Raw genomic sequence first — 26,047 nt, 5'->3', positions numbered from 1 at the left:
ATGACCAGCTGGAACAGCAATGTTGCCGCCATATCTCCTACCTACTAACCTCATCCCACCTCCTTGACCTGTCCGTCTTCCCTGGACTGACCTATCCCCTCCCTACCTCCCCACCTATACTCTCTCCACCTATCTTCTTTTCTCTCCATCTTCGGTCCGCCTCCCCCTCTCTCCCTATTTATTCCAGAACCCTCACCCCATCCCCCTCTCTGATGAAGGGTCTAGGCCCGAAACGTCAGCTTTTGTGCTCCTGAGATGCTGCTTGGCCTGCTGTGTTCATCCAGCCTCACATTTTATTATCTCTGTGAGATAGTTCTCCCAGTTTTGGCACTAGCCCCTATATGTTAGCAGGGAGGACTTTGCAGAGTTGACAAATCTGTTTTTACTGTTGTTGTTTCTGGTAGATGCCAGATCGTCCATATGGTTTAATTCGTTTGTTGAGAATTTGCAGCGATTGATACATCTGAGTGATTTGCTAAGCCATTTCAGAGGGTATTTGAGAGTCAACCACATTGATGTAGGTCTGGAGTCATATAACGGCCAGAACAGATGAGGATAGCAGATATGTTTTCCTGAAGGACCTCAGTGAACCATATGGGTTTTTCTGACATTTTGGCAGTAGTTTCATGGTCATTATCAGATTTTTAATTCCAAATATCTTTCATTAAGTTTAAATTCCACCATCTGCTGTGGCAGAATTCAGATCTGGTTCCCCAGAACATTACTTGAGTTTCTGGATTAATAGCCTAGCAAGCATACTCCTAAAATGATGCCTCCAGTCCTAGGACTAGAGCAGTGCTCTATCGGTGAGTTGACTACTGAGTCTCAGTGGGCACAGGTCTGAGTGTAGCAGAGCAGGAGCAAGGGAGATGGACCCAAATTTCATAGGGAAAGTAGAGTTCCAAGTGTTGACAGGGTGAGAGAAGAGGGATTGATTGCAGTTGGATGCTCCAATACTCTTGATTAGAGATTTGTACAATTATTAAAGAGAAGAGATTTTGGACATGCCTTTGATATTCATTCACATATAAGCAACCAAGCGTTCTCTGCCCCTTCTGTTTTAAAGAATGCTGGGACAAAATTTGAATTTGTTGAAAAAATCATTACTCACTGTACAGGGTGCTATTCTTAGGCACTCATTAACCATAAAAAAAACTGTTGAACAATAACTTGAAGAGCAGTAGAGTCACAGGTGTACAGCATGGAAACAGAGTAGAGAAGGCATAAATATTACTGATCCCAAATGAGAGAAGCTTCTGATTGCACAGTTGCAGAATGAGACCATGAATATGCACTGATTATCCAATTGAACTCCAAATGTGGTTCCATTATCCTGCTTTTTCACTATAGCCCTGAACATTCCTTTTTTTTAATCAAATAATCATCTAATTGCTTTGAATGTCTTCGATGAACCTGCTTCAACCATACTGAAAGGCATTGTATTTCAATTCCTAACCACTTGCTGTGCTAAGGAGCATTTCTGCATCACGCTTTTGCTTCATTTATGAAGTACTTTAAATCTGTGCCCTCTTACTGTTTCTTGATCCAATCATGAGTGGATATGTTTTGCCTGCATAGATTTATACAGTGTGGTAAAGGCCCTTTGGCTCATTAAGTCTACACCGATGTAGCTGCCACTAAAAGTGCACTCATCCCAATTTCCTTCACTTGTCCCATATCCTTCAGTGTTATGATATTTAAAATACTCATCCAAATTTTTTTTTAAATTTTGTAAGGTTTCCAGCCTCCACTACCTTCCCAGGCAGTGCATACCAGATTCTCCCTACCCACTGAGTAAAAACATGTTTCTGTTTCCCCTAAATCCCCTGCCCTTACCCTAAAACTATGCTTTCTCATGATTGACCCCTCAACTAAAGGGAATAGCTGCTCTCTACTCACACCGTCCATACAATCTTATACACCTCAATCATGTCCTCCGCCTCAGTCTTTTCTGTTCTAAAGAAAACAATCCAAGCCGATTTGGCCTTTTGTTAAAGCTCAATTTTCCATCCCAGGCAGCATCCTTGTGAACCTCCTATGTATCCGCTCCAGTGCTATCACATCCTTCCCATTGCGAGGTGACCGGAACTGCACACAGTTCTTCAGCTGTGGCCTGACCCGTGCTCTGTACAACTCCAGCATTCCCTCCTTGCTGTTATACTGTGTGCCATGACTGATGAAAACAAGTGTCAGCTTTCATTGGCAGGGGAGTTGAGTTTAAGAGTCGTGAAGTTATGCTGCAGCTGTATAAAACTTTGGTTAGACCACACTTGGAATATTGTGTTCAGTTCTGGTCACCTCATTACAGGAAAGATGTGAATGCTTTATAGAGGGTGCAGAGGGGATTTACCAGGATGCTGCATGGACTGGAGGGCTGGTCCTAATGAGGAAAGATTGAGGGAGCTAGGGCTTTTTTCATTGGGGCGAAGAAGGATGAGAGGTGACTTGATTGAGGTTTACAAAATGATGAGAGGCATAGATAGAGTGGATAGCCAGAGACTTTTTCCCAGGGTGGAAATGACTGTTACGAGGGGACATAATTTTAAGGTGATTGGAGGAAGGTATGGGGGAGATGTCAGAGGTAGGCTCTTTACACAGAGTGTGGTGGGCATGTGGAATGTGCTGCTGGCAGATACTTTAGAGACTTTTAATCGACTCTTGGATGGCACGTGGAGGATAGTAAAATGTAGGCTATGCAGAGTAGATTGAACTTAGTAGGACGATAGGTCGGCCCAACATCATGGGCTGAAGGGTCTGTACTGTGCTGTACTGTTCTCTGGTCTGTATGCCTTCCTAACAATCCTGTTCCCATGCTCGGCTGACTTCAGGAATCTGTAAATATTTACCCCAAGATGCCTTTATTCCTCCAAGCTACCCAATACCCTACCATTCGTTAAATACTACCTTGTCTTGTTTCTTATTCCAAAGTGCATCACCTTGTACTTATCAGGATTAAAATCATCTGTATTGGTCTATCCATCTGACCAATTCATCTGTTATCTTCCTGTAATCCACAACCATCGAATTCATTATTAACCACTCTTCCAATCTTCCTGTCATCAGCAGTTTTACTTTACATTCCCTCCACATTTTCATCTATATCATTTATGTCTAAAACAATGAGGGCCATAGTACTAGAGATAATAGGAACTGCAGATGCTGGAGAATCCGAGATAACAAGGTTTAGAGCTGGATGGACACAGCAGGCCAAGCAGCATCTTAGGAGCAGGAAAGCTGATGTTTCGGGCCTTAGGGGCATAGTACTGATCCTTGCGGTACATCACTGGACACTGATCTCCAATTAATCAACCAGCCTTCTACCACTACCCTTAGTGTCCTATTGCTAAGCCATTTTCTGATCTAGCCCATCAAGTTTCCCTGAATTCCAAATGCTTTGCCCTTCTCAGTCAGTCAAAAGCTTGACTAAAATCCATATAAGTACATCAGTTGAACTTCCCTGATTGACACATTTGATCACATTTTCAAAAATTTCTAAGAAACTTGTTAGGCATGATCTCTTCTGACAAAGCCATGCTGACTGTCCCTAATTAACCCATGCCTTTCCAAATGTGTATTAATTCATTCCTTCAGAAATTTCTCCAGTAACATTGGCATGAGACTCACCAATCTAATTTCTAGGTTCATCCCTACCGCCCCTCTTAAAAAGTGCAGCGACATTTTCCATTCTCCAGTTCTCTGACACTTCCCCTGTGACTGGAGAGGAATGAAAAATTTGTGTGAGGGCCCAATGTGCGGTGCCCTATCTGTCTGCAGTATTCCAGCTGCATCTGAAGTAGTGAGATAACGTGGTGTAGAGCTGGATGAACACAGTAGACCAAGCAGAATCAGAGGACCAGGAAAGCTGATGTTTCAGGCTGAGACTCTTCTTCAGAGTTTGTAGTGTTTTGGAGGCAGTCAACACCTCCTTCCTCCAGCACGATGCCCCACCTGACACACATTCCCCTTACTTTCCTTGTCACAGCAGTTCACAGGGACCATTCCCTCTAGGCCGCCCTCATCCACTCCTCCTCCAATTCCAACACCTCCCATGCAGTCTTCCCACGTAGTCTTAGAAGGTGCAAGAGCTGCCTTTATTTCCTCCCGCCTCATTATCCAAGGCTATCAACACACCTTCCAGGTGAAGCTGAGATTTACCTGCACTTCACTCGATGTAGTCTGCTGGAATTGCAGCTCACATTGTGATCTCCTGTGAACTGGTAAGCACAGATTGGGCGATCGCTTGTGAAACGCTATCATTTTGTTTACCAAAAAATGACTCCCAGCTTCATTAGACCATAAGATGTGGGAGCAGAATAAGTCCATTCAATCCATCATGTCTGCTGTGCCATTTGATTATGGCTGATATATTCCTCAACCCTATTCTCCTACCTTCTCTCTGTAACCCTTGATTCCCTTACTATTCAAAAGCCTATCTATCTCTGTCTCAAAGACACTCAGTGACTTAACCTCGACTGCCCTCTGTGGCAGTGTTTTGCACAGGTTAACCACCCTCTGGCTGATGAAATTCTTCCTAATCTCAGTTCCAAAGGGTCGTCGTTTCACTCTGAGGTGTGCCCTCAGGTTCTTCATCAGTCCTACAAGCGGAAACATCATCTCCATGCCCTTTCTATCCTGGCCTGTTGGTACTTCGTAAGTTTCAGAGATCCTCCCCCTCCTTCGTTCTAGACTCCAAGTGCAGACCCAGAACTCTCAACCACTCCTCGTATGACAAGCCCTTCATCACCAGTCTGATCCTTGTAAATTTCCTCTGAGCCCCCTCCAAGGTCAATTCCTTAGATACAGAATCCAAAACTGCTCACAGTGTATCAAATGCAATCTGACCAGATCCTTATACGGCCTCAGCAGTACATCATTTATCTTTTTTTTCTAGCCCTCTTGAAATGAATGCTCACATTGCATTTGCCTTCCTAACTGCCACTGAACCTGCATGTTAACTTTGAGAATCCTGAACTAGGACTCCTAAGTCTCTTTGTGCTTCAGATTTCTGAAGCCGTTCCTTGTTTAGAATATGTGATGTGGAGGCGCCGGTATTGAACTGGGGTGGACAACATCAAAAATCATATGGCACCAGGTTATAGTCCAATAGGTTTATTTAAAAACATAAGCTTTTGGAGTGTCGCTTCTTCAGGTATTTGAAAACACAAGTTTTTAGAGCCTCGTTCCTTTAGGTATTTGAAAACACAAAGCTTTTAGAGTCTCGTTCCTTCTTCAGGGAGCGAGATCCCAAAAGCATGTGTTTTCAGGTAAACCTGCTGGAGTATAATGCGGTGTCATATGATTTTTGACCTTGTTAAGAATATAGTTTGTGTGTCTTCTTTGTACCACAGTGCATAACCTCACATTTTCCCACATTGCATTCCATCTGCCACTTCTTTGCAAACTCTCCGAGCCTGAGCAAGTCCTTTTAGAACATAAGAACAAAAGAAATAGGAATTTGATTAAGCCATCTAGCCCACTGAGCCTGCTCTGCCATATCTTTTTTGTGGACTTAGCTCCACTTACCCACCTGCTCGCCATAACCCTTAATTCCTTTGCTGTTCAAAAATCTGTCTTTGCCTTAAAAACATTGAACGAGGCAGACTTAACTGCGTTACTGGCAGGGAATTCCACAGATTTACAACCCTTTGGGTGGAGAAGTTCCTCCTCAACTCAGTCCTAAATGTGCTCCCTCTTAGTTTGAGGCTATGCTTCCTAGTTCTAGTTTCACTTGCCAGTGGAAACAACCTCCCTGCTTCAATTTTATCTATTCTGTTCATAATTGTATATGTTTCTGCAAGGCACTCCCCCGCCATTTGTCTAAACTCCTCCCTGCTTCCTCAGTGCCAACCTAACATGCTAACTTCCTACTTCTCAGTTGTCATTGAACCTCTTGGTCAGTGCTCATCTTTCTCCTCCTGATCTTCTCGGATGTGGAGGTCATGGTGTTGGACTAGGATAGATAAGGTTAAAACTCTCACGACGCAAGGTCATAGTCCAACAGGTTTATTTGAAGACACAAGCTTTTAGAGTCTCAATCCTTCAGATGTCAGTGTGAGGGCTAGCATCAGACACAGAACTTATAAGCAGAAGAACAAAGGGTCATAGAACCGAAGCGGTGTTGTACAAACCTAAGATGGCTGTTAAATCCTTAATCAGTTAGAAAGGATTAATATGCAAATTACCAAATTTCTTTCAAGTCACTGCACCGAGATAGCTAAAGGTTTAATCAGTTTCCTCAGCACACCAGAGGTGGTAACACAAGTCAGGCAGTGCAGTTTAGGTGAGACCTTGGTTTGAATCTGGTTCCAAGTCATTGTGGACCTTCTAGTTTGAGGCTACTGTCATCCCCTGGCCTTCCCTTTTACCCTCTGGCTCATGGCCTGTACTGCTCATTTTCTCCCTGAGTGTTAAAAAACCTGAGTCTTTCTGAACTCCAGGTTCTTGTCTCTTACTCTCAACCTCCACCTCTTGAATCCTTGCTGTGAGCTTATGCCAATGGTCACTAATCCTGAGATTTTGGTCTTGTTTTAACTTGTACACAGGCTAAGTTTGTTTATTTGTGGAATGCTTAAATTCAAAAGTCTCCCATTCCCCTGCCCCAGAATAACTCGTTAATATGTCTTAAGGTGACTGGCTAATGTTTGGATGGTTTATGGGTGAGGCTGTGTGCGAACACATTACTACTATTTATATCTTCAATTAAAATATATAACACAAAATCAAATGATGTTGCTTAGTTTGCTAAAATACTTTTCTTTGTTGTGGTCAGAATGTTTATTGGGCTTCTGTTGCAACTAATTTGAACAATATTCTCTCTTATTCTATCAACTAGAATTAAGAATCTTGATTGTCGGAAAAAACTCTGTTTTGAGAAGGAAATCTGACATCCTTACCTCATCTGGCCTATGTGACTCCAGATCCACAGCAATGTGGTTGATTCTTAACTCCCCTCTGGGCAATGAGGAAAGAGCAATAAATGCTGGCATTGCCAGATTCACCCACATTCCGCGAGTGAATAAAAAAGAAAACACCACAAAAAGGAATTACTGCGCAAAAACTATGTTCTACAATAATATTCGCAAGAAATATTAAGTGAATGTGTTTTATGGATAAAGTGAGAGGATCGCACCCATATTGTATGTTAAAACCACTGAAGCACAGTGGCTCAGTGGTTAGCACTGCAGCCTCACAGCGCCAGGGACCCAGGTTTGATTCCAGCCTCAAGCGGTTTCCTCCCACAGTCCAAAAATGTGCCGGCTAGGTGGAATGGCCATGCTAAATTGCCTGTAGTGTTCAGGGGTGTGTGGGGTATAGGGGGATGGGTCTGGGTGGGATGCTGCAAGGGGTAGTGTGGACTTGTGGGGCCGAAGGGCCTGTTTCCATGCTGGAGGGAAATGATGATGTGGTGTATATGGATTTCAACAAGGCGTTCGATAAGGTGTCTGTTGTACAAAATGCAGAGGAATGGAATTGTGGGAGACATAGCAGTTTGGATCGGAAATTGGCTTGCTGAAAGAAGACAGAGGGTGGTAGTTCATGGGAAATGTTCGTCCTGGAGACCAGTTACTAGTGGTGTACCGCAAGGGTCGGTGTTGGGTCCACTGCTGATTGTCATTTTTATAAATGACCTGGATGAGGGCGTAGAAGGATGGGTTAGTAAATTTGCAGACGACACTAAGGTCGGTGGAGTTGTGGATAGTGACGAAGGATGCTGTAGGTTGCAGAGTGACATAGATAAGCTGCAGAGCTGGGCTGAGAGGTGGCAAATGGAGTTTAATGCAGACAAGTGTGAGGTGATGCACTTTGGTAGGAGTAGCCGGAAGGCAAAGTACAGGGCTAATGGTAAGATTCTTAGTAGTGTAGATGAGCAGAGAGATCTCGGTGTCCATGTACACAGATCCTTGAAAGTTGCCACCCAGGTTGACAGGTCTGTTAAGAAGGCATACAGTGGTTTAGCTTTTATTAATAGAGGGATCGAGTTCCAGAACCAAGAGGTTATGGTGAAGCTGTACAAAACTCTGGTGCGGCCGCACTTGGAGTATTGTGTACAGTTCTGGTCACCGCATTATAAGAAGGATGTGGAAGCTTTGGAAAGGGTGCAGAGGAGATTTACTAGGATGTTGCCTGGTATGGAGGGAAGATCTTACGAGGAAAGGCTGAGGGACTTGAGGCTGTTTTCATTAGAGAGAAGAAGGTTGAGAGGTGACTTAATTAAAACGTATAAAATAATCAGAGGGTTAGATAGGGTGGATAGGGAGAGCCTTTTTCCTAGGATGGTGATGGCAAGCACGAGGGGGCATAGCTTTAAATTGAGGGGTGGAAGATATAGGACAGATGTCAGAGGTAGTTTCTTTACTCAGAGAGTAGTAAGGGAATGGAATGCTTTGCCTGCAACGGTAGTCGATTCGCCAACTTTAAGTACATTTAAGTCGTCATTGGATAAGCATATGGACGTACATGGAATAATGTAGGTTAGGTGGGCTTGAGATCGGTATGACAGGTCGGCACAACATCGAGGGCCGAAGGGCCTGTACTGTGCTGTAATGTTCTATGTTCTAATCTTCTTCCAAAGAAACACTGACAAGCGTAGCAGAGAGATGGTCAAATGCAGGTGCACTCAGGCCATTGCTCAATTTAGTCCTGTTTATAGGGACTGTATCTTGGTCAGCTGCCTGAAACACGGATTGATTCTATGGATTGATTAGTTGGGGCCCTATCATGCATTGAACGACCTCTAGGGGAATGATGGACTAAGCAGGTGATGCTTCTGCCACTGGTATTAAAGTAAGTGATAGTTCTCCCCTGGTACTTTAACTGACTAAAGAAATTAACCATCCTGTGGGGCAAATCAGAGCATCAGTTGCTCCTATTTCAGGAGTCATAGCACTTCCCTCCACCATCTCAGAATCTTTTATGCATTCCATTCAAACATATGTTATCTATATTGCTCTGAGTCTCAGTTGTTTTCTGTTTTGCTGGCACACATTTGAATTGACTGAATGCAAGACATGACAGACTAAATCAGTTATTGATTAAGGAGTTGTCTCATTAGATTAACGCTTTGATACTGTCAGTAGGAAATGGAGCTTTGAGTTGTGTATGTACTAGTCCATCAAAACAAAGTCAGTTAATTATAAAGTATTATTACAGCCAAATTATCTCTTCTGCTACAGGTGAGCAATATATATTTGTGATCCAGCAACCATTTAAGCAATGTTTCTATATTGATTACAGATTGTTTTGTTAGTATTGGTCATTTTGTGTTTTAGGATGAGCTGACTCAGATTCTCAGGCTATTTGCAACATTTGCAGCATTGTCTTGTCCATCTGATATAGTTGTGTACTTTACTCAGAATAAAGATTATGAGCATATGTCTTCTTTTTGTTACAGACGAAATGCCCATCATTGCTGTAATGGTAGCCCTGTCATCACTGTTGGTCATCGTATTTATAATTATAGTTCTGTATATGCTGAGGTAAGTGAGTGCTAGCTTACAAGCATGTTTGCTGTTTGGATCAAGTTTAAGAACCTATGATGCTTCTAGTTTAATGCTTAATAAACTTTTTCTCAATGTGACCCTCTCTTAACAGTTAATGGTCGGCATGTCAACAGTTTGGATGGCAAGGTGGATAGGGAATAGGGTAGATGAGACATGGTGGTGGCAGTTGAGTTGCATGTGCAAGTATTGATAATTTTTCACCAACCATTTTGCTGGTTCTGGAGACAGTAATTGGGCCTTGAGTTCCTTCCTTTAGGAAACTCCCTCTAAATCAAAGCATGAAAATATATCATACCTCACCCATATGTCATTGGGCCTTGGAGCTAATCTCAGGACTGTGCTGCCAGAGTCCTGAGTTGCCGTTGTAACGTTGAGGGAGGTGGTGAGACTTGGCCCACGAGCCCATCATGGATCACGACTCATAGTTTAGGGATCCCTATTCTAATTGATCAGTGCCATTTTTCTATTTATTTGCCTTGGTGGGAATTCTGAACTGATTTTTTTCCAGTGCTACTCCTAAGTAATTACTTTGCAGCATTTTCTCTAATTCCTTTTAATATCTAATTTCTGTGAGGTTTTATGCCATTGACCTGCATTTAGATAAATTTGAGGTGGATGGTAAGTTGTCAGTCACGAAACAATAGTGGTAAACTGTTCTCTTTTTTCCCCTTTTGGAAGGAGATTTACAGTGATGTTCCCTATAGGTTGCTCAGTATTTGGAGCAGTGGCTTCCATGAGAAATATTAATGGGTTTAGATTTTGGTCCACAGATGCAGCTTCAAAACTGAACATACAGCATCGCAATATTGTGAACTTTGAGAAGCATAGTGATAGACTTTGAGGACTGTTTGGTGGACTGGGGAGACATGGTAGATAAAATTTAGTGATGAGATGTGCAAAGTGATACTTTGTGATAGAAAAAAATCATTCGCGAAGATAGTATGTAATTAGGGGCTCTGTTTCATGGTTTGAGCAAGGGCAGAGAGACACGCGGTGTATGTGCATAAATTGTTGAAGTTCACAGGGCAGATTGAGGTAAAGGCTAATAAGGCGCACATGATACTGGACATTTTAAATAGAGACATAGACTACAAAAGAAAGGAGGTTATGATGAACCATTATGAAACACTGGCTTGGCCTGGAGTATAGTGCCCCATTGTTTAGGAATTCATTAAAAATGGTGCAGGACAAGTTTTACAAATAGTTCCAGGGATGAGAAGCTTCAGTTGCATTTACAAATTAGAGAAGCTGTTGCTGATCCCCTCTGAGAAGAGAAAATTTAAAGGAGTTTGGGTAGAATAATTCAAAATTGTGAGGTATTACAACAGTGGTTAGAGAGAACTCATCCTTTGATGCAGGCTCAAGAATCTAATGCAGTGAGTGATTAAGATCTGGAATGCACAGCTAGGACTTGTAGCTGTTGGTCCAGGATTCTCTAAAAGTTAAATTGCAGGTAGAGTCCATGATTAAGAAAGCAAATGTAATATTGTCATTTATCTCAAGAAGGTTGGAATATAAAAGCAGCGATGTGCTTCTGAGGCTTTATAAAGCTCTAGTTAGGCCCCATTTAGAATACTGTGTCCAATTCTGGGTCCCACACCTCAGGAAGGACATACTAGCCCTGGAGCGTGTCCAGCGGAGATTCGCACAGATGATCCCTGGAATGGTAGGTTTAACATATGATGAACGGTTAAGGATCCTGGGATTGTACTCATTAGAGTTTAGAAGTTTGAGGGGAGATCTAATAAAAACTTACAAGATAATGTATGACTTAGAAGGGGTGGACGCTAGGAAGTTGTTTCCGTTAGGCGGGGAGACTAGGAACCGTGGGCACAGCCTTAAAATTAGAGGGGGTAAATTTAAAACTGAAATGAGACGACAGTTCTTCAGCCAGAGAGTGGTGGGCTTGTGGAATTCATTGGCATGGAGTGCAGTGGAGGCCGGAACGTTAAATGCCTTCAAGGCAGAGATCGACAAATTCTTGATCTCAGAAGGAATCAAGGGCTACGGGGAGAGTGCAGGGAAGTGGAGTTGAAATGCCCATCAGCCATGATTTAAATGGCGGAGTGGACTTGATGGGCCGAATGGCCTTACTTCCACTCCTATGTCTTATGGTCTTATGATGTTATAGTGTGCAGTTTTCATTCATGGCTTTGAAACAGGAAATGGGTAAGCTGTGAAAGGCAAAAGGAACTGTCAGTTACGTGGTCGGAGTAGGTAAAGTTTTCTTATAAAGAATTAGTACAGGCCCTATAGGCTAAATAGTTTACTCCAGAACTGTAACCATTCTTTTGTACTAAATCATGTAAAATCAAAATAAAAACCTAAAGAACTGTGGATGCTGTAAACAAAAACAAAGTTGCTGGAAAAGCTCAGCAGGTCTGGCAGCATCTGTGAAGGAGGAAACAGAGTTAACGTTTTGGGTCCGGTGACCCTTCCTCAGAACTGATGAAAAATCAATGCTGTATTGAACTTGAGCATATCAAGCTACTAGTCAGTGGCTGTTCTTAGAGAAGAGTCTTAACATAGAGCTATTTTCAAATGTTTGTAGAAGAGTGCTTTATGTATGTCAAAACTGAAATAAGCCCAACTACGATATACTTTGAGATAACAAGGTATAGAGCTGGATGAACACAGCAGGCGAAGCAGAGTCAGAGGAGCAGGAAAGCTGACGTATCGGGTCTGGACCCTTCTTCAAAAACATCAGCTTTCCTGCTCTTCTGATGTTGCTTGGCCCGCTGTGTTCATCCAGCTCTACACTTTGTTAGTGATAATGGGAACTGCAGATGCTGGAGAATCCAAGATAACAAAGTGTGGAGCTGGATGAACACAGCAGGCCAAGCAGCATCTCAGGAGTACAAAAGCTGACGTTTCTGGCCTAGACCCTTCATCTACACCTTGTTATCTCAGATTCTCCAGCATCGGCAGTTCCTCCAATCTCTAGCAAATCAGGCCTAGAAGATGAGTTGTTATCTGCTTCAAAATCAAAATTTTCTGGAAGAATTAACGGGTCTGGCAGCATCTGTGGAAGAAAGCAGAGTTAACTTTTTGGGTACAGTGACCTATCTTCCGAACTTCAGAAAAGGAGTGGGTAAAGGTCAGCCTGGGAGAATGAATAACTAATGGCACCATTAGTAGCTGATAATAGGTTGTTTATGATAGCAATCTATGTGATAGCAAGACTTGGCATTGAGAGTTTGGGGGCAAGGACAGGGAAGAAGGTGTATTTTTTTGTCTGTCCAACTATTTTTCTCCCTCTCTGGACTCCATCTCCGGCTATTATTTACTCCTTCCTTCCCTTCAATCTTCAGCATATATACCATTTTTCTAGGTTTAGTCAGTTCCGAAGAAAGGCCAATTAGTTACATTCTCAAGAAACTCCAGTATATTTGCTGAGAATGTGTTGCCTTACATAACTCCACGCTGGGTTTATTTTTTATAAATACTTTCCAAATGTTCTTTCATGACACCTTTTATAACAGGCTCTGAGCATTTTCCCCACCATTGATGCTGGGCTAACTGCATTAGGATGTGGAAGCTTTGGAAAGGGTGCAGAGGAGATTTACTAGGATGTTGCCTGGTATGGAGGGAAGGTCTTATGAGGAAAAGCTGAGGGACTTGAGGCTGTTTTCGTTAGAGAGAAGAACGTTGAGAGGTGACTTAATTGAGACATATAAAATAATCAGAGGGTTAGATAGGGTGGATAGGGAGTGCCTTTTTCCTTGGATGGTGACGGCAAGCACGAGAGGGCATAGCTTTAAATTGAGGGTTGAAAGATATAGGACAGATGTCAGAGGTAGTTTCTTTATTCAGAGTTGTAAGGGAATGGAATGCTTTGCCTGCAACAGTAGTAGATTTGCCAACTTTAAGTACATTTAAGTCATCATTGGACAACCATATGGACGTACTTGGAATAGTGTAGGTTAGATGGGTTTCAGATTGGTATGACAGGTCAGCACAACGTCGAGGGCCGAAGAGCCTGTACTGTGCTGTAATGTTCTATGTTCTATGCACTGTAATTCTGTTTTTTCCTCTGCCTCCCTTCATGAATAGTGGGTTTACATTTGTCACGCTCTGACCTGGAGGAAATGCTTGAAGTTTATAGAATGGTTGGATCCCTATATCTCCCTAATTGTCTTTCTGTCCCACTAAGCTCCATCTCCACCTATAGCTTACTCCTTTACCCCTCATCCATTGTCTTCAACATATATGCCACCTTTTCCTAGCTACCATTAGTTCTAAAGAAAGGAACTGGACCCAAAATGTTACCTCTACTTTCTCTCCACAGATGCTACCAGACCTGCTGGGTTTCTCTAACATTTTCTGTTTTGTTTCAGATTTTTGCTTCTGCAGTTATTTGGGTTTTTGTTATCTGGTGCATGTATCTCTGTTCAGTTATTGATTGCAAGATGCTTTTACCAATATCACTTTAATCAGAAAACTTCTAGGTTTTATTTACAAGCTTATCAAGGGGGAGATTACAAATATAAGTTTTCCTCCTTTCCCTTGTGGCAAAGTACATTGTGAATCACTTGTGTTCTTATTGACTGTATTATCAAGCAGTTTACTTCTGTGAAAGAAGTTACAGTATGATGCGTTGCATTAATTAGTAACTTTGTGGAATTCATCTCTCCAGGTTTAAAAAGTACAAGCAGGCTGGAAGCCATTCAAATTCTTTCAGGCTATCCAATGGCCGAACAGATGATACAGGTAGGTTGCAAAGTCAGCAAAATAAAATGGAAAAATGGTGCTGATGTGGAATTACAATTTGTAAAATCTGTAAAATGTTCTTCATGAAAGTCATGATTTTGAGGTGCCGGCATTAGACTGGGGTGGACAAAGTCAGAAGTCGCATCACACCAGGTTATAGTCCAACAGGTTTATTTTAAACCACAAGCTTTTGGCATGCTGTTCCTTCACCAGGTGAAACTGCACCCACAAGGGAGCAGCATTCTGAAAGTTTGTGTTTTCAAATAAACCTGTTGACCACAACCTGATGTCGTGTGACTTTTGACTTGGATTTCATGGAAAACCCTAAGAAACTTCATGTTATTTATTGTTGGTACAAAGGTATATTACTCATGTTGCAATAATGAGTCTTCAGCGTGCAATCTTAAACAGATTTTTGATTGACAAGTGCATATGTTGTTTTGGAGGAAATGCAGAAAAATGGAGTACGAGTTACAGTCAGATCAACCATGATCATCTTACATTGCTGAGCTGGTTTGATAGAGCACAAAGCCGGCTCCTACTTCTATTTGTTATCATCTTAGAAAATGACACCAGCTTTGGTTGTCAGTGGTGATTGTTCTGGAATCTCTGAAAGTTGATCAGTCATCGTAGGTACATCCTGATAAATTTCTGGGGACAAAACAGGGTACAGCAGCCTTGCTTCATGTAATTTTAACAGAACATGTTATGGCTTCTTTTTGTGTTATTCTGAACTGAACCATCACTCCACCACTATTCATGGATGAGTTGAAGATTTTTTGTGTGCACACATGATGTTGTTTTCTTTCATGGCTGAGTCAAATACTTATGAGGATTGAGGGATAATACAACAGCAACTTATATTTGTATTACACATTTATGTAATAAGTTATTCCAAACATTTCACAGGAGGAGTACAAAGCAAAATATTGTGTAAAGCAAAATTGGTGACCTTCGCATTGGTGGCCAAAACCTTGGTCATGGATTACCTTAAAAAAAACAAGAGAAATTGAGAGTTGGGAAGCTTAGAAGGAATTCCAAAGCTTAGGCGTGAGGCAGCTGAAGGCACAGCCCTGATTGCCTGGTCAATCAAAATCCAGCATGCTGACGACCCTAAGACCTAGACAAATAGAAACAGAAGTACGTTGTTTGGTCCCTCAAGGTCGATCTGCAAGTCAGTAGCACCATGGCTGATCGGACATGTCTCGCTCCCACATCCTTGATGTTTCCTTAAAACCACTGATTTCCCCACTGATCAAGAATCTTGTTATCTCAGCACTAAGTATACACAATGACTGTGCCTCCAGTTTGTGGCAAGGAGTTCTATAGATTCTCAATCTTATGAGAGAAGAATTTCCTTGTCATCTCAGTCTCAAATTGACAGAAGTAGGAGAGCACAGATATTGCTGAAAGTTGTGGGGCTGGAGGTAATAGGGACAGCAGAGGCTATTGAAGGATTTGGAAATGAATATGAAAATTTTAAAGTTAAGGTACCTGAAAATTTAATGTTCACAGGACGGTAGTGAGTATTAGCAAACGTCAGCTGTTATGGTAGCTGGAGAACAGAATTTGGAAGTAACAAGGTGTAGAGTTAGATGAACACAGCAGGTCAAGCAGCCATTCGGCCCACGATGTTGTGCTGAATTTTTACCCGAAACATAAGTCTATCTAAACTCCACCACTACCTTATACCATCATCCATATGCCTATTTAATAGCCGCTTAAATGCCCCAAATGAGCCCGACTCTGCTACCTTCTCTGGCAAGGCATTCCATGCCTCGACTGCTCTCTGAGTAAAGAACCTGCTGCTGACGTCTCCCCGATATCTACTTCCTTTCACATTAAAACTGTGTCCCCTCGTAAAAGCTACTTCCACCCTCAGAAAAAGTCTCTGGCTGTTTACTCTGTCTATACCTCTGATCATTTTTACACCTCTATCAAATCACCTCTCGTCCTTTGTCATGCAAAAGAGAAAAGCCCTAGCTCTCTCAACCTTTCCTCTTAAGACCCTCCCTCCATTCCAGGCAACATCCTGGTAAATCTCCTCAGCACCTTTTCCAACGCTTCTACATATTTCCTGTAATGAAGTGACCAGAACTGGACACAGTACTCCAGATGTGGCCCAACCAGGCTTTTGTATATCTGGAGCATAACTTGACAGCTCTTGAACTCAAACCCTCTATTAATAAAAGCTAACACACCATACACCTTCTTAATAACTCTATCCAACTGGGTGGCAGGTTTCAGAAAATTGTGAACCCCAAGATCCCTCTACACCTCCACATTGCCAAGAATCTTTCCATTAACCCTGTATTCTCCTTTCAAGTTTGTCCTTCCAAAATGAATCACCTTACACTTTTTAGGGTTAAACTCCATCTGGCACTTCTCAGCCCAGGTCTGCGTCTTATCAAAGTCCCTTTGTAACCTAGAATAGCCCTCGGCACTGTCCACAATGTGACCCACCTTTGTATCGTCCAGTAATGGTTGCTAATCCACTATCCACTCCTTCATCCAAATCATATACAAAAATCACAAATAGAAGAGGACTCAAAACAGATCCTTGTGGTACACCGCTCATAACTGAGCACCATGTTGAATATTTTCCATCCACTACCACCCTGTGTCTCCTCAGGGACATCCAATTCTGAATCCAATCTGCCACATTTCCCCCTTTCCCATGCCTCCCTACCTTCTGCACGAGCCTACCATGGGGAATCTTATCAAACGCCTTACTTAAATCCATGTACACCCAATTCCACTGCTCTACCTTCATCCACATGTTTGGTCATCTCTTCAAAGAATTCAGTAAGGTTTGTGAGGCATGATCTACCCCTCACAAATCCATGCTATCACAAATCAAACTGTGTCTTTCCAAGTGATCATACATCATAGAACATAGAACATTATAGCACAGTACAGGCCCTTCGGCCCTCGATGTTGTGCCGACCTGTCATACCAATCTGAAGCCCATTTAACCTACACTATTCCATGTTCGTCCTTATGCTTGTCCAATGACGACTTAAATGTACTTAAAGTTGGTGGATCTACTACTGTTGCAGGCAAAGCATTCTATATCCTTACTACTCTCTGAGTAAAGAAACTACCTCTGACATCTGTCCTATATCTTTCACCCCTCAATTTAAAGCTATGCCCCCTCGTGCTCGCCATCACCATCCCAGGAAAAAGGCTCTGCCTAACTATCCTAACTAACCCTCTGATTATTTTATGTGTCTCAATTAAGTCACCTCTCAACGTTCATCTCTCTAACGAAAACAGCCTCAAGTCCCTCAACCTTTCCTTGTAAGACCTTCCCTCATACCAGGCAACATCCTAGTAAATCTCCTCTGCACCCTTTCCAAAGCTTCCACATTCTTCTTGTAATGCGGTGACCAGAACTGTACACAATACTCCAAGTGCGGACGCACCAGAGTTTTGTACAGCTTCACCATAACCTCTTGGTTCCGGAACTCGATCCCTCTATTAATGAAAGCTAAAACACTGTATGCCTTCTTAACAGCCCTGCCAACCTGGGTGGCAACTTTCAAGGATCTGTGTACATGGACACCGAGATCTCTCTGCTCATCTGCACTACCAAGAATTACCATTAACCCAGAACTTTGCATTCTGGTTACTCCTACCAGGGGACGTATCTATTTTCACACTCAGTAGGATTTCTAATACCTCTTCCTTGTGAACGTCAATCCCACCTAGTCTAATAGCCTGTATCTCAGTATTCTCCTCGACAACATTGTCGTTTTCTAGTGTGAATAATGTTGAAAAATATTCATTTAGTTCTTCCCCTATCTCCTCTGACTCCACGCACAACTTCCCACTACTATCCTTGATTGGCCCTAATCTTACTCTCGTCATTCTTTTATTCCTTAAATGCCTATAGAAAGCCTTAGGGTTTACCCTAACCCTATCCACCAACAACTTCTCATGTCTCCTCCTGGCTCTTCTGAGCTCTGTCCTTAGGTCTTTCCTGGCTACGTTGTAACCCTCAAGCGCCCTAACTGAGCCTTCACATCTCATCCTAACATAAGCCGCCTTCTTCCTCTTGATCAGAGATTCCACTTCCTTTGTAAACCACGGCTCCCGCGCTCTACCGCTTCCTCCCTGCCTGACATGTACATACGTATCTAGGACCCACAGGAGCTTTTCCTTGAATAAGCTCCACATTTCTAATGTGCCCATCCCCTGCAGTTTTCTTCCCCATCCTATGCTTCCTAAATCTTGCCTAATCTCATCGTAATTGCCTTTCCCCCAGCTATAACTCTTGCCCAGTGGTATACACCTATCCCTTTCCATCACTAAAGTAAACTTAACAGAATTGTGATCGCTATCACCAAAGTGCTCACCTACTTCCAAATCTAACACCTGGTCGGGCTCATTACCCAGTATCAAATCTAATGTGGCTTCGCCCCTTGTTGGACTGTCCACATACTGTGTCAGGAAGCCCTCCTGCACACACTGGACAAAAACTGACACAGCTATAGTACTTGAACTATAGTGTTCCCAGTCAATGTTTGTAAAGTTGAAGCCCCCCATGACAACTACCCTGTCTCTCTCATTCTAATCGAGAATCATCTTTGCTATCCTTTCCTCTACATATCTGGAACAATTGGGAGGCCTGTAGAAAACTCCCAACAGGGTGACCTCTCCTTTCCTGTTTCTAACCTCAGCCCATACTACCTCAGTTGACGAGTCCCCAAACATCCTTTCTGCAACTGTAATGCTGTCCTTGACCAACAATGCCACACCTCCCCCTCTTTTACCACCTTCTCCGTTCTTACTGAAATCTCTAAATCCCAGAACCTGCAACAACCATTCCTGTCCCTGCCCTATCCATGTCTCTGAAATGGCCACAAATTCGAAGTCCCAGGTACCAACCCATGCTGCAAGTTCACCCACTTTATTCCGGTTGCTCCTGGCGTTGAAGTAGACACGCTTCAAACCAACTTCTTGCTTGAGGGTGCCATCTTGCATCCCTGAAACTTTATTTCGGACCTCCCTACTCTCAACCTTTTCTATACTCGAACTACAGTCAACACGGCTTTGTGAGGGGTAGGTCATGCCTTACAAACCCTATCGAGTACAGTCAACACGGCTTTGTGAGGGGTAGGTCATGCCTTACAAACCTTATCGAGTTTTTTGAGGATGTGACTAGAAAGGTTGATGAGGGTCGAGCTGTGGATGTGGTGTATATGGACTTCAGTAAGGCATTTGATAAGGTTCCCCATGGTAGGCTCATTCAGAAGGTCAGGAGGAATGGGATACAGGGGAACTTAGCTGCTTGGATACAGAATTGGCTGGCCAACAGAAGACAGCGAGTGGTAGTAGAAGGAAAATATTCTGCCTGGAAATCAGTGATGAGTGGAGTTCCACAGGGCTCTGTCCTTGGGCCTCTACTGTTTGTAATTTTTATTAATGACTTGGACGAGGGAATTGAAGGATGGGTCAGCAAGTTTGCAGACGACACAAAGGTCGGAGGTATCGTTGACAGTGTAGAGGGCTGTTGTAGGCTGCAGCGGGACATTGACAGGATGCAGAGATGGGCTGAGAGGTGGCAGATGGAGTTCAACCTGGATAAATGCGAGGTGATGCATTTTGGGAGGTCGAATTTGAAAGCTGAGTACAGGATTAAGGATAGGATTCTTGGCAGCGTGGAGGAACAGAGGGATCTTGGTGTGCAGATACATAGATCCCTTAAAATGGCCACTCAAGTGGACAGGGTTGTTAAGAAAGCATATGGTGTTTTGGCTTTCATTAACAGGGGGATTGAGTTTAAGAGTCGTGAGATCTTGTTGCAGCTCTATAAAACTTTGGTTAGACCGCACTTGGAATACTGCGTCCAGTTCTGGTCGCCCTATTATAGGAAAGATGTGGATGCTTTGGAGAGGGTTCAGAGGAGGTTTACCAGGATGCTGCCTGGACTGGAGGGCTTATCTTATGAAGAGAGGTTGACTGAGCTCGATCTCTTTTCATTGGAGAAAAGGAGGAGGAGAGGGGACCTAATTGAGGTATACAAGATAATGAGAGGCATAGATAGAGTTGATAGCCAGAGACTATTTCCCAGGGCAGAAATGGCTAGCACGAGGGGTCATAGTTTTAAGCTGGTTGGTGGAAAGTATCGAGGGGATGTCAGAGGCAGGTTCTTTACGCAGAGAGTTGTGAGAGCATGGAATGCGTTGCCAGCAGCAGTTGTGGAAGCAAAGTCATTGGGGTCATTTAAGAGACTGCTGGACATGTATATGGTCACAGAAATTTGAGGGTGCATACATGAGGATCAATGGTCGGCACAACATTGTGGGCTGAAGGGCCTGTTCTGTGCTGTACTGTTCTATGTTCTACAATTTTCGTTCCCATCCCCCTGCTGAATTAGTTTAAACCCACCCAAATAGCCTTAGCGAATTTCTCCCCCAATATATTGGTACCCCTCTGGTACAGGTGAAGACCATCCTGCTTGTAGAGGTCCCACCTACCCCAGAAAGAGCCCCAATTATCCAAGGATCAAAAACCCTCCCTCCTGCACCATCCCTGTAGCCACGTGTTCAACTCCTCTCTCTCCCTATTCCTCGCCTCACTAGCACATGGCATGGGCAATAACCCAGAGACAACAACTCTGTTTGTCCTAGCTCTAATCTTCCATCCTGGCTCCCTGAATTTCTGCCTTAAATCCCCATCTCTCTTCCTACCTATGTCGTTGGTGCCTATGTGGACCACGACTTGTGGCAGCTCCCCCTCCCCGTTAAGGATCCCAAAAACACGATCAGAGATATCATGAACCTTGGCACCTGGGAGGCAGCACACCAACCGTGAGTGTCTCTCGTCCTCACAGAACCTCCTATCTGTCCCCCTAACTATGGAGTCCCCAATGACTGCTGCTCTGCTCCTCTTCCCTCTTCCCTTCTGAGCAGCAGGGACAGACTCTGTGCCAGAGACCTGTGCCCCCCCTGCTTTCCCCTGGTAAGTCGTCCCCCCCAACAGTATCCAAAACGGTATACTTATTGTTGAAGGGAATGGCCACAGGGGATCCCTGTCGGTTCCCTTTCCGGCCCCTGACTGTAACCCATCTGCCTTTTTCTTGCCTGCCTCTTGGAGCCCTTTCCAATAATTTGCCCACCACTGACGGAAGACTAACTGGTCTGTAATTTCCAGGGTTATCCCAGTTCCCTTTGCTTTATTAGATTAATTTAAGAGATAAGGTATTAAGAGCTTGAATAAGGATGTAACATTGAACCGTTCAGGCTTAAACTGGCTCAAGTTCAGAAGAATAAAAGGTGATTTTTGAGATATGTTTTTTTGCCAAAGGGGATTAACAAATTACATGTGGAGCACATGGTACCCCTAGGATGGAAACCGTTGGGCCCTGAGGAATTGCCACTCTTCAGTTCCATTAATATTCTCATGTTTACTTTGGGTAATTTTATTCAGTCCCTGTCCTGATCCACTGTTCTTTTCCTCTGGACTTGCGATGAGCTATCCTCCTCCTCTTCTGGAAATACTGAGGGAAGGTTATTTTTGTGGTTAACAAGGTGTGGAGGTGGATGAACATAGCAGGCCAAGCAGCATCTTAGGAGGAGGAAAGCTGACGTTTCGGGCCTGGACCCTTCATCAGAGGTCTAGGCCCGAAACATCAGCCTTCCTGCTCCTTTCATCAGAGGGTCTCGGCCCGAAATGTCAGCTTTCCTGCTCCTAAGATGCTGCTTGGCCTATTGTGCTCATCCAGCTCCACGCCTTGTTATCTCGGATTCTCCAGCATCTGCAGTTCCTATTATCTCTTATTTTTGTGGCTAGTTCGTTTCATCCACAGCATTCAATCATGTTATGATCACCAAATGATAAATGTTCACACACACATAGGTTACTCATTAAATTCAGCTTGTTACTAAATTAAATATTGCTTGTCTCCTTGTTGCATTCAGGACATATTGCTGTAAGAAACTATCCTGGGCACATTCCAGAAATTTGCTACCTTTCCGATAGGTGCTTCTCTGCTTCTCTCAGTTTATGCCAAGTTTCAAAGTCCCTATTGATACTACTCTGGCTTTGCTACATTATTTGCCTAATTTCTGCATTTATGCACTTTAGAGCTGCTAGAAGGCGGTCTACACACAATACATACTACAGTTTTAGAAGGTTTGTTGTTTCTCGGTTCCACCCAGATGATCTCCACTGAATGCTTTCCCTTCATTATATTCATCCCTTACTGTTAAAGTAATTTTGTTTCTAATCAGTAAGGCTATTTTACCGCTTCCGCCGTTTTCCCTGTCTGCCCTCTAAATTTTATAACCTGGTATATTTAGTTCCTAGCCCCGACCATCCTGCAGCTGTGTCTCTGTAATGGCTACTATAACATAATCTCCAATTTGAAATTGTGCCTGCTGCTTACTTTATTTATTCATTACTCATCTATGCATTTGTATTTAGAACTTTTATTCAGAGCATGGAGTCTAACCTCAACACTGATGCTTTATTCACCTGTTCATCACTTTTCTCTTTCACTTTAGTCAATACTGTTATGATGGTTTTGTGATTATTTGCCGTGACAAACCAAACAAGTAATGGTATTGTGAAGGAGAATTTCATGGGGTGTGAATGCGATGGTATTTAGACCAATACATGGACGAACCAGTGAGAGAACAGGTTGTTCTAGACTGGATACTGTGCAACGAAAAAGGATTAATTGTGACAATCTTGTTGTGTGGGATCCTTTGAGAATACTGGCCACTTGATGATAGAATGTTCCATTAAGATGGAAGTGAAGTAGTTAAATCTGAAACTGGGGTCCTGAATCTAAATAAAGGGAATTATGAGGGTAAAGGCATAAATTAACAAGGATGAATTGAGGAACCTCAGTACAGAAATTGCTTTTGGTTTGCTAACAATTGATATTAAAGAAACACGTCTAAATGACAAAACTTATTCATTCCTAAAGTCAAACAAAGACCTGTAGATGCTGGAAATCTGCAACAAAAACTGAAAATACCAGAGAAACTCAGATGATCTGGCAACGTCTGAAGCAGAGTTTATGTTTTGGGTCCAGTGGCCTTCCTTCAGAAATGATGGTAGCTAGGAAAAGGTGGTTTTTATGCTGAAGAGAGTGGGTTGATGGGGATGGTGTGGGTGGCAAAGGAGTAAGTGATAGGTGGAAATGGAGCTCAGAGAAAGACGATTAAGTCAGTAAAATGCTTCATCCATTCTGTAAGCTCTGATAATTTCCAACAGGTTGGAGTGTGGCAGATGTAACCTAATGAAGGGAGAGAGAGTGAAAAACAGAGGATTACAGTCGGTTGGGTAATGACCCAGCGGTACTGTTGCTAGACTGTTAATCTAGAGACCTAGATAATGTTCTTGGGACCTAGGTTTGAATCTCACCATGGCAGATGGTGGAATGTGAATTTTAAAAAATCTGGAATTAAGAATGGACTGATAACCATGAAATTATTGTCAATTGTCGGGAAACCTAACAGGCTGACAAATGCCCTTCGAGGAAGGAAATCTGGCTTCAGGTTAAACATGGGCAAGGAAACCTCCTGCTGATTACCCTGTATTGTCCTTCCTCAGTTGATGAATCTATACTCCTCCATGTTGAATATTTGGAGGAAGCACTGAGGATGGCAAGGGCACACAATGTACTGTGGGCTAGGATTTCAATGTCCACCACCAAGAGTGGCTCGAGATAATGGGAACTGCAGATGCTGGAGAATCCAAGATAACAAAGTTTGGAGCTGGATGAACACAGCAGGCCAAGCAGCATCTCAGGAGCACAAAAGCTGACGTTTCGGGCCTAGACCCTTCATCAGAGAGGGGGATGGGGAGAGGGCTCTAAAATGAATAGAGTGAGGGAGAGGGGGAGGCGGACCGAAGATGGAGAGAAAAGAAGATAGGTGGGGAGGTAGAGAGGGAATAGGTCAGTCCAGGGAGGATGGACAGGCCAAGGAGGCGGGATGAGGTTAGTAGGAAGGAAATGGAGGTGTGGCTTGAGGTGAGAGGAGGGGATAGGTGAGAGGAAGAACACGTTAGGGAGGCAGGGACAAGCTGGGCTGGTTTTGGGATGCAGTGGGGGGAGGGGACGAGCTGGGCTGGTTTTGGGATGCAGTGGGGGAAGGGGAGATTTTGAAGCTTGTAAAGTCCACATTGATACCATTGGGCTGCAGGGTTCCCAAGCAGAATATGAGTTGCTGTTCCTGCAACCTTCGGGTGGCATCGTTGTGGCACTGCAGGAGGCCCATGATGGACATGTCGTCTAAGGAATGGGAGGGGGAGTTAAAATGGTTCGTGACAGGGAGGTGCAGTTGTTTATTGCGAACCAAGCGGAGGTGTTCTGCAAAGCGGTCCCCAAACCACAGTGATGATTTGGGAATGGCATTAAACAGGAAATTAGAGATACACATGATAAAGGAATGTTGGTGGTCATGGATGATTTTAATCTGTTAAATTAACCATCATGTCATTGAGGAGAAATTCCTGGAATGTACACAGGATGGTTTTCCTGACAAATATGTGGAGGAACCAACTAGAGAGCGGGTCATCTTAGACTGGGTACTGTTTGATAAGAAGGGAATCATTGCCAATCTAGCTGTGTAAGACCCCTTGGGGATGAGCAACTTGGTAGAATGTTTTATCAAGATGGAGAGTGAGGTAGTTGATTCAGAGACTAGGATGCCGAATCCTAATAAAGGAAACTGTGAAGATATGAGGCATGAATTGGCCTTTTTAGATTGGGGAGAGTTGCATAAAGGGATGACAGTGAACAGGTAATGGCAAACATTCAAGGAACGCACAGGGTTCGAAGTGCAACAACTGTTTATTCCTGTCTGGCACAAAAGCAGATTGGCTAAGAGGGCCAATCCATGGCTTACAAAGGAAATTAGAGATAGTATCCATTCCAAGGAAGAAGCAAATAGATTGGCCAAGAAAAATAATAAATCTGAGCATTGGGAGCAGTTTAGAATTCAGCAAAGAAGGACCAAGGGATTGATTAAGAAGTGAAAAATACAGTATGAAAGTAAGCTTGCCAGAAACATAGCAATTGACACCAAGAGTTTCCATAGGTCTGTGAAGGGCCAGGGATTGGCAAAGACAAATGTAGGTCTCCTACAGACAGAAACAGGAGAATGAATAATAGGGGACAAAGAAATGGCTCAGCAGCTAAATGCATATTTTTTAGTTCTGTCCTCGCAAAAGACACAAATCAGATACCAGAAATGTTGGAGAATGCAAGATTTAGTGAAAGGGAAGAATTGAGGGAGATCAATATTAGTAGAGAAATGGTGCTGGGAAAATTTATGGGATTGAAGGCAGATAAATCCCCAGCGTCTGATCATCCACATCTCAGAGTACATAAGGAAGTGGATATAGAAATAATGAGTGCATTGGTGGTCATCTTCCAGTATTCTTTAGACTCTGGAACAGTTCCTGCAGATTGGAGGATAGCTAATATCACTTAAATATTCAAAAAAGGGAGGTAGAGAGAAAACTGGAAATTATAGACCAGTAGGCCTAACATCGGTAGTGGGGAAAATTCTTAAATCCATTATCAAGGACATTGTAGCGGAGCATTTAGAAAGCCGTGACAGGATCAGACAAAGTTAGCATGGATTTATGAAGAGGAAATCATGCTTGACTAATCTGTTGGAATTCTATGAAGATATAACTAGGAGAGTTGACAAGGGGGAGCCAGTCGATGTAATATATTTGGACTTGAGAAAGTGTTTGACACAGCCCCACACAAGAGATAATGTGCAAGCTTGGGGGAAGTATATTGAGATAGATAGAAAACTGGTTAGCAGAGAGGAAACAAAAAGTAGGAATTAATGGATCCTTTTCAAATT

The 26,047-nt window shown here is 43.1% G+C and overlaps 1 protein-coding gene across 6 annotated transcripts in view; it reads left to right on the top strand.

Annotated features, from left to right (window-relative positions):
* The window catches only part of ptpra (protein tyrosine phosphatase receptor type A), a 323,613-nt gene that overhangs the window by 159,598 nt on the left and 137,968 nt on the right, over positions 1–26,047 (top strand). For all 6 annotated transcript variants that reach the window (XM_048534484.2, XM_048534448.2, XM_048534458.2 and 3 more), the window contains 2 exons: positions 9,392–9,476; positions 14,137–14,210. In XM_048534484.2, the coding sequence (XP_048390441.1) occupies positions 9,392–9,476; positions 14,137–14,210 (159 nt within the window). The remainder of the gene's footprint in view (positions 1–9,391; positions 9,477–14,136; positions 14,211–26,047) is intronic.

Source organism: Stegostoma tigrinum, chromosome 1, assembly GCF_030684315.1.
Source record: "Stegostoma tigrinum isolate sSteTig4 chromosome 1, sSteTig4.hap1, whole genome shotgun sequence".
Lineage (NCBI taxonomy): Eukaryota > Metazoa > Chordata > Chondrichthyes > Orectolobiformes > Stegostomatidae > Stegostoma > Stegostoma tigrinum.
The sequence above is the reverse complement of the archived record's forward strand: the minus strand, read 5'-3'. Positions and strand labels throughout refer to the sequence as shown.